This window comes from Borostomias antarcticus (genome assembly GCF_949987555.1).
Source record: "Borostomias antarcticus genome assembly, chromosome: 21".
Taxonomy (NCBI): Eukaryota; Metazoa; Chordata; class Actinopteri; order Stomiiformes; family Stomiidae; genus Borostomias; species Borostomias antarcticus.
This window is the reverse complement of record NC_140254.1, coordinates 21,254,580-21,262,463: the sequence shown is the minus strand read 5'-3', so window position 1 is coordinate 21,262,463 and position 7,884 is coordinate 21,254,580. Positions and strand designations below refer to the sequence as shown.

At 55.2% G+C, this 7,884-nt stretch overlaps 1 protein-coding gene across 1 annotated transcript; it reads right to left on the bottom strand.

Moving 5' to 3' along the window:
* Positions 1 to 1,421: 1,421 nt before the first annotated feature.
* Positions 1,422 to 7,024, bottom strand: LOC311323252 (germ cell-specific gene 1-like protein; the record flags this gene model as incomplete). Its single annotated transcript, XM_084455450.1, has 5 exons — positions 1,422 to 1,537; positions 3,160 to 3,318; positions 3,524 to 3,571; positions 5,975 to 6,169; positions 6,829 to 7,024. The coding sequence occupies 5 exons, from the start codon at positions 7,022 to 7,024 to the stop codon at positions 1,422 to 1,424; spliced, it is 714 nt and encodes a 237-aa protein (XP_084311576.1).
* Between the last annotated feature and the right edge of the window lie 860 nt (positions 7,025 to 7,884).

Genomic DNA, 7,884 nt, shown 5'->3' with positions numbered 1-7,884 from the left:
GGGGGGGGGGGGGGGGGGGGCGTGTCACCAAATACCTCGTAGATAACGATAATATGAGAGGGGGAGGAGAGGAGGGGGAGGAGAAGACGAGGGGGAGGAGACGAGGGGGAGGAGAGGTTGTAGAAGGAGAAGACGAGGGGGAGGAGAGGTAGAAGGAGAAGACGAGGGGAGGAGAGGAGGGAGAGGAGAGGTAGAAGGAGAAGACGAGGAGGAGGAGAGGTTGTAGAAGGAGAAGACGAGGGGGAGGAGAGGAGGGAGAGGAGAGGTAGAAGGAGAAGACGAGGAGGAGGAGAGGTTGTAGAAGGAGAAGTCGAGGGGGAGGTGAGGTTGTAGAAGGAGAAGATGAGGGGGAGGAGAGGTAGAAGGAGAAGACGAGGGGGAGGAGAGGAGGGAGAGGAGAGGTTGTAGAAGGAGAAGACGAGGGGGAGGAGAGGTTGTAGGAGGAGAAGACGAGGGGGAGGAGAGGTTGTAGAAGGAGAAGATGAGGGGGAGGAGAGGAGGGAGAGGAGAGGTAGAAGGAGAAGACGAGGGGAGGAGAGGAGGGAGAGGAGAGGTTGTAGAAGGAGAAGACGAGGGGAGGAGAGGTAGGAGGAGAAGACGAGGGGAGGAGAGGTAGAAGGAGAAGACGAGGAGGAGGAGAGGTTGTAGAAGGAGAAGACGAGGAGGAGGAGAGGTTGTAGGAGGAGAAGACGAGGGGGAGGAGAGGTAGAAGGAGAAGACGAGGGGGAGGAGAGGTAGGAGGAGAAGACGAGGGGAGGAGAGGTAGAAGGAGAAGACGAGGGGAGGAGAGGTAGAAGGAGAAGACGAGGGGAGGAGAGGTTGTAGAAGGAGAAGACGAGGGGGAGGAGAGGTAGAAGGAGAAGACGAGGGGAGGAGAGGTTGTAGAAGGAGAAGACGAGGGGGAGGAGAGGAGGGAGAGGAGAGGTAGAAGGAGAAGACGAGGAGGAGGAGAGGTTGTAGAAGGAGAAGTCGAGGGGGAGGTGAGGTTGTAGAAGGAGAAGATGAGGGGGAGGAGAGGAGGGAGAGGAGAGGTAGAAGGAGAAGACGAGGGGAGGAGAGGAGGGAGAGGAGAGGTTGTAGAAGGAGAAGACGAGGGGGAGGAGAGGTAGAAGGAGAAGACGAGGGGGAGGAGAGGTTGTAGAAGGAGAAGACGAGGGGAAGGAGAGGAGGGAGAGGAGAGGTTGTAGAAGGAGAAGACGAGGGGGAGGAGAGGTAGGAGGAGAAGACGAGGGGGAGGAGAGGTAGAAGGAGAAGACGAGGAGGAGGAGAGGTTGTAGAAGGAGAAGACGAGGAGGAGGAGAGGTTGTAGGAGGAGAAGACGAGGGGAGGAGAGGTAGAAGGAGAAGACGAGGGGGAGGAGAGGAGGGAGAGGAGAGGTAGGAGGAGAAGACGAGGAGGAGGAGAGGAGGGAGAGGAGAGACTCACGCGAAGGACCAGCCGTAGTCCCAGGTCTGGGGTCTCCAGTCTTTAGGGCCGATGCTCACGGTCATCTGGAACACTGTGGTGTACATCATATGAGCTACCATCCCCATCAGCCCTGAGAGAGAGAGAGAGAGAGAGAGAGAGAGAGGGAGAGAGAGAGAGAGAGGGAGAGAGAGGAAGAGAGGGAGAGAGAGAGGGACAGAGAGAGAGAGAGAGAGAGAGAGAGAGAGGAAAATAAAGAATCACTCTAAAACATTAAAACTTCTGCTTTACATCTGATTCATATGAGGCTGTGATGGACAGTGGACTCATAACATCAGATAGATTAAATATCGCGCTCCGCAGATCACAAAGCCGTGTTCTACAGTCAGGACGTCTGGTCAGACGGGTGGTCAGGTGGTCAGACGGGTGGTCAGGTGGTCAGACAGGTGGTCAGACAGGTGGTCAGACAGGTGGTCAGGTGGTCAGACAGGTGGTCAGGTGGTCAGACGGGTGGTCAGGTGGTCAGACAGGTGGTCAGACAGGTGGTCAGACAGGTGGTCAGGTGGTCAGACGGGTGGTCAGACAGGTGGTCAGACAGGTGGTCAGACAGGTGGTCAGGTGGTCAGACAGGTGGTCAGGTGGTCAGACGGGTGGTCAGGTGGTCAGGTGGTCAGACGGGTGGTCAGACAGGTGGTCAGACAGGTGGTCAGACAGGTGGTCAGACAGGTGGTCAGGTGGTCAGACAGGTGGTCAGGTGGTCAGACGGGTGGTCAGACGGGTGGTCAGGTGGTCAGGTGGTCAGACAGGTGGTCAGGTGGTCAGACAGGTGTTCAGGTGGTCAGGTGGTCAGACAGGTGGTCAGGTGGTCAGACAGGTGTTCAGGTGGTCAGACGGGTGTTCAGGTGGTCAGGTGGTCAGACAGGTGGTCAGGTGGTCAGACAGGTGGTCAGGTGGTCAGGTGGTCAGACAGGTAATCAGGTGGTCAGACAGGTGGTCAGGTGGTCAGACGGGTGGTCAGGTGGTCAGACAGGTGGTCAGACAGGTGGTCAGACAGGTGGTCAGGTGGTCAGACGGGTGGTCAGGTGGTCAGACAGGTGGTCAGGTGGTCAGACGGGTGGTCAGGTGGTCAGGTGGTCAGACAGGTGGTCAGGTGGTCAGACAGGTGGTCAGGTGGTCAGACAGGTGGTCAGACGGGTGGTCAGGTGGTCAGACAGGTGGTCAGGTGGTCAGGTGGTCAGACAGGTGGTCAGGTGGTCAGACAGGTGGTCAGGTGGTCAGACAGGTGGTCAGACGGGTGGTCAGGTGGTCAGACAGGTGGTCAGGTGGTCAGACAGGTGGTCAGGTGGTCAGGTGGTCAGGTGGTCAGACAGGTGGTCAGACAGGTGGTCAGGCGGTCAGGTGGTCAGGTGGTCAGACGGGTGGTCAGGTGGTCAGACAGGTGGTCAGGTGGTCAGGTGGTCAGGTGGTCAGACAGGTGGTCAGACAGGTGGTCAGGCGGTCAGGTGGTCAGGTGGTCAGACGGGTGGTCAGGTGGTCAGGTGGTCAGACAGGTGGTCAGGTGTTCAGGTGGTCAGACAGGTGGTCAAGTGGTCAGACAGGTGTTCAGGTGGTCAGACGGGCGGTCAGGTGGTCAGACAGGTGGTCAGGTGGTCAGACAGGTGGTCAGACGGGTGGTCAGGTGGTCAGACAGGTGTTCAGGTGGTCAGACAGGTGGTCAGGTGGTCAGACAGGTGGTCAGGGCGTCTGCTGTCTCACCAGAGAGGACGGTGCACATGGCAGCGAAGGCGTTGATCTTCAGGGCGTGCATCTCCTTGCGTGCGCAGAGACACAGGACCTCCACCCACATGAGCAGGAAGCCCATGGCCAGCAGGCCGATGTACGTGAACTCAGATATCACCGAGAGCCACAGCACCCCTGGAGGTTGGGAGGGAGACATGCAGGGAGGGATAGTGGGAGGGGAGAGAGAGAAAGAGAGAGAAGCAGGAACAGACAGGAGAGGAGGAGAGAAAGAAAGAGAGACGTGGAGTGGAGGAGTGTAAAGAAACAGACATCTTTCATAGGCTCTTTCATAATGCAGCTTGATGAGGCGTTCAACTCTTCATCCCAGGTAAGAACAGACCTTGTGTTTCTCCAGGCGTCAGTTCTATGAAGCTCCGGCACTTCTCCTCTGTGAAGGAAGGAACACACAGGGATGAGCAAGGCTTCCACATTTAACCTTTATTTGATCCAGTGGTCGTCCCATAGGGATTTAAAATCTCCTACAGTCCTTTAACTGGGCTTAAAATCCTAGACATGTATTCAGTATATACGGGATTATTAAATATGAGCCAGTATGAGCCAGATGAACCTGTAAGCCAAACGGAAGCGAAGCTCCAAATAAATTACATTCTTCAAGTCGTCCTTGTCTCAAGTGTGCTGCATGTAGCCACCTAGTATGAGTATGTATCCCCCTAGTATGAGTATGTAGCCACCTAGTATGAGTATGTATCCCCCTAGTATGAGTATGTAGCCACCTAGTATGAGTATGTAGCCACCTAGTATGAGTATGTAGCCACCTAGTATGAGTATGTAGCCACCTAGTATGAGTATGTAGCCACCTAGTATGAGTATGTAGCCCCCTAGTATGAGTATGTAGCCACCTAGTATGAGTATGTAGCCACCTAGTATGAGTATGTAGCCACCTAGTATGAGTATGTAGCCACCTAGTATGAGTATGTAGCCACCTAGTATGAGTATGTAGCCACCTAGTATGAGTATGTAGCCACCTAGTATGAGTATGTAGCCACCTAGTATGAGTATGTAGCCACCTAGTATGAGTATGTAGCCCCCTAGTATGAGTATGTAGCCACCTAGTATGAGTATGTAGCCCCCTAGTATGAGTATGTAGCCACCTAGTATGAGTATGTAGCCCCCTAGTATGAGTATGTAGCCACCTAGTATGAGTATGTAGCCACCTAGTATGAGTATGTAGCCACCTAGTATGAGTATGTAGCCACCTAGTATGAGTATGTAGCCCCCTAGTATGAGTATGTAGCCACCTAGTATGAGTATGTAGCCCCCTAGTATGAGTATGTAGCCACCTAGTATGAGTATGTAGCCACCTAGTATGAGTATGTAGCCCCCTAGTATGAGTATGTAGCCACCTAGTATGAGTATGTAGCCACCTAGTATGAGTATGTAGCCACCTAGTATGAGTATGTAGCCCCCTAGTATGAGTATGTAGCCCCCTAGTATGAGTATGTAGCCACCTAGTATGAGTATGTAGCCACCTAGTATGAGTATGTAGCCCCCTAGTATGAGTATGTAGCCACCTAGTATGAGTATGTAGCCACCTAGTATGAGTATGTAGCCACCTAGTATGAGTATGTAGCCACCTAGTATGAGTATGTAGCCACCTAGTATGAGTATGTAGCCACCTAGTATGAGTATGTAGCCACCTAGTATGAGTATGTAGCCACCTAGTATGAGTATGTAGCCACCTAGTATGTGATGTTTTTCTTTATGGAGTATTAATATGTTTTGTGTTGAGCTATGCAGAGCAGTGATATATGCTTGTCTGGGTCCAGAGAGCGTGGAGCTCCCATCCAGCCAGGAAGCTGAGAGGAGCAAGGTTATTATAGTTAACGAAAACTAACTAAAAAACGAAAACTAGGTGTGAAAAAACATTTTAGTTAGCTGAAATAAAAATAAAAACTAGGCTTTACAAAAAAAACGATAACTAACTGAAACTGTATTGTGTGTTTACAAAACTAACTAAAATAAAATAAAATTTCATTTCATACAATAAGCCTAGTATTTTGGGTGGATATGAAATCTATCCTCCATTTTTTCTTTAGCTGTGCCACTGAGCAGAAGTAACCTGACGTGGTCCAGATGGTTTGTTTTATACGGAGTGAAACAACGTGAGCTCACGAGTTCAGGATAGTCTCACCAGGCTAAGTATCTATCTATCTATCTATCTATCTATCTATCTATCTATCTATCTATCTATCTATCTGTCTGTCTGTCTGTCTGTCTGTCTGTCTGTCTGTCTGTCTGTCTGTCTGTCTGTCTGTCTGTCTGTCTGTCTGTCTGTCTGTCTGCATCCAGTACCCTAAAACCTCCAACGGATGAGGGGCCGTGGAAAGTGGAACCCCTGTCCTGGTTCAGTAGGTGTCCTCACCGTGGCTGTGTCTCTCACAGGACTAACAGAAGGGACAGTAGGTGTCCTCACCGTGGCTGTGTCTCTCACAGGACTAACAGAAGGGACAGTAGGTGTCCTCACCGTGGCTGTGTCTCTCACAGGACTAACAGAAGGGACAGTAGGTGTCCTCACCCTGTCTGTGTCTCTCGCAGGACTAACAGAAGGGACAGTAGGTGTCCTCACCCTGTCTGTGTCTCTCGCAGGACTAACAGAAGGGACAGTAGGTGTCCTCACCGTGGCTGTGTCTCTCGCAGGACTAACAGAAGGGACAGTAGGTGTCCTCACCGTGGCTGTGTCTCTCGCAGGACTAACAGAAGGGACAGTAGGTGTCCTCACCGTGGCTGTGTCTCTCACAGGACTAACAGAAGGGACAGTAGGTGTCCTCACCGTGGCTGTGTCTCTCGCAGGACTGCCAGAAGCCGGTGTGGAAGTAGCGCAGCATGTACTTGTCCTCCCCCGTCTCCCAGATGTAGTGGACGGCGTTCGCCAGCTGCTTCCTCCTCTGGCGAGCAAGCTCCTCCCTCTGCAGTGGGGTCAGCGTGGTGTTGGGCGGGGCCTTCCTGGGGTCAGGGGTCGGGCTCTCTGAGGTGAAGAAAGAGAGGGGGAGAAAAGAGAGGGGGAGAAAAGAGAAGGGAGAACGTGACTGAATAAGGGAGACGGACTAGAACTGGGTCGGTTCTAGTAAGAACACAGAGAACCCTCCTAAGCAGGGGCAGCATGACTGGGTCAGTTCTAGTAAGAACACAGGCCCTGGCAGGGGGGGTCTTGTTCCGGGGGGCCCTGGAGGGAGGGGCCCTGGGGCCTGGGGGGTGGGGCCCTGGGGGGTGGGGCCCTGGGGGGAGGGGCCCTGGCAGAGGGGCCCTGGGGGGAGGGGCCCTGGGGGGAGGGGGCCTGGGGGGAGGGGGCCTGGGGGGAGGGGCCCTGGGGCCTGGGGGGAGGGGCCTGGGGGGAGGGGCCCTGGGGGGAGGGGCCCTGGGGGGTGGGGCCTGGGGGGAGGGGCCCTGGGGGGAGGGGTCCTGGGGGGTGGGGCCCTGGGGGGAGGGGCCTGGGGGGTGGGGCCCTGGGGGGGAGGGGTCCTGGGGGGAGGGGTTCTGGGGGGTGGGGCCCTGGGGGGAGGGGCCCTGGGGGGTGGGGCCCTGGCAGAGGGGCCTGGGGGGTGGGGCCCTGGGGGGTGGGGCCCTGGCAGAGGGTCCTGGGGGGTGGGGTCCTGGGGGGAGGGGCCCTGGCAGAGGGGTCCTCACCTGTGGTGTACGGCTGGCTGTTGTTCTGCCCGCAGTTCTTCATCTTGACCGGAGAGAGGCAGAGGGGCTTGACCACCTTGTGTGTCCCCTCGCACCAATAGGAGGTGCAGAAGGCCAGGACGGACAGGGCGAGGGCCAATGAGGTGAGGGAAAGGGACAGCAGGGAGCGGTTGCGCCGGGACATGTTCTCCAGCATGGTGGCGAGGGTCGGGGGAGGCGGGCGAGAGACACCGGGACTCCTAGAGAAGACGGAGAGAGAGAGAGAGAGAGAGAGAGGGAGAGACAGAGGGGTGGAGGAAAGCAGGATAGGGGGAAAGGGAGTCTGAGAGTGAGAGAGAGGCGGTGGCAGAGCTACCTGGAGGAGGATGTGACTGAGAATGGAGGGATGAGGAGAATGGAAGGATGGAGGGATGAGGAGAATGGAAGGATGGAGGGATGAGGAGAATGGAAGGATGGAGGGATGAGGAGAATGGAAGGATGGAGGGATGAGGAGAATGGAAGGATGGAGGGGTGAGGAGAATGGAAGGATGGAGGGATGAGGAGAATGGAAGGATGGAGGGATGAGGAGAATGGAAGGATGGAGGGATGAGGAGAATGGAAGGATGGAGGGATGAGGAGAATGGAAGGATGGAGGGATGAGGAGAATGGAAGGATGGAGGGATGAGGAGAATGGAAGGATGGAGGGATGAGGAGAATGGAGGGATGGAGGGATGAGGAGAATGGAAGGATGGAGGGATGGAGGGATCAGGAAGAGATGGGAGTGGAGTGGGGGATGCTGATTGACAGGCGGTGGAGATGATAGGGAGGGATGGAGGGATTAAAGGGCCAGTGAGGAGATGAGGGATGGAGGGGGAGATGGAGGAGGAGGAGGAGGAGGAGGAGGAGAAGGACAGACCAGCTGAAAGGTCAGGGGTCGCGGAGCAGGCGAAGATAAACTCGGAGGATTTACTCTCGGTGGGGCGAGTTGGAAACAGATGGATGATGGGCTGAGGGATGAGGGCTCGTCCCGCTCCTGTCCCTCTCTTTGCCTGTCTCTGTCCCTCTGTCCCTCTCTAC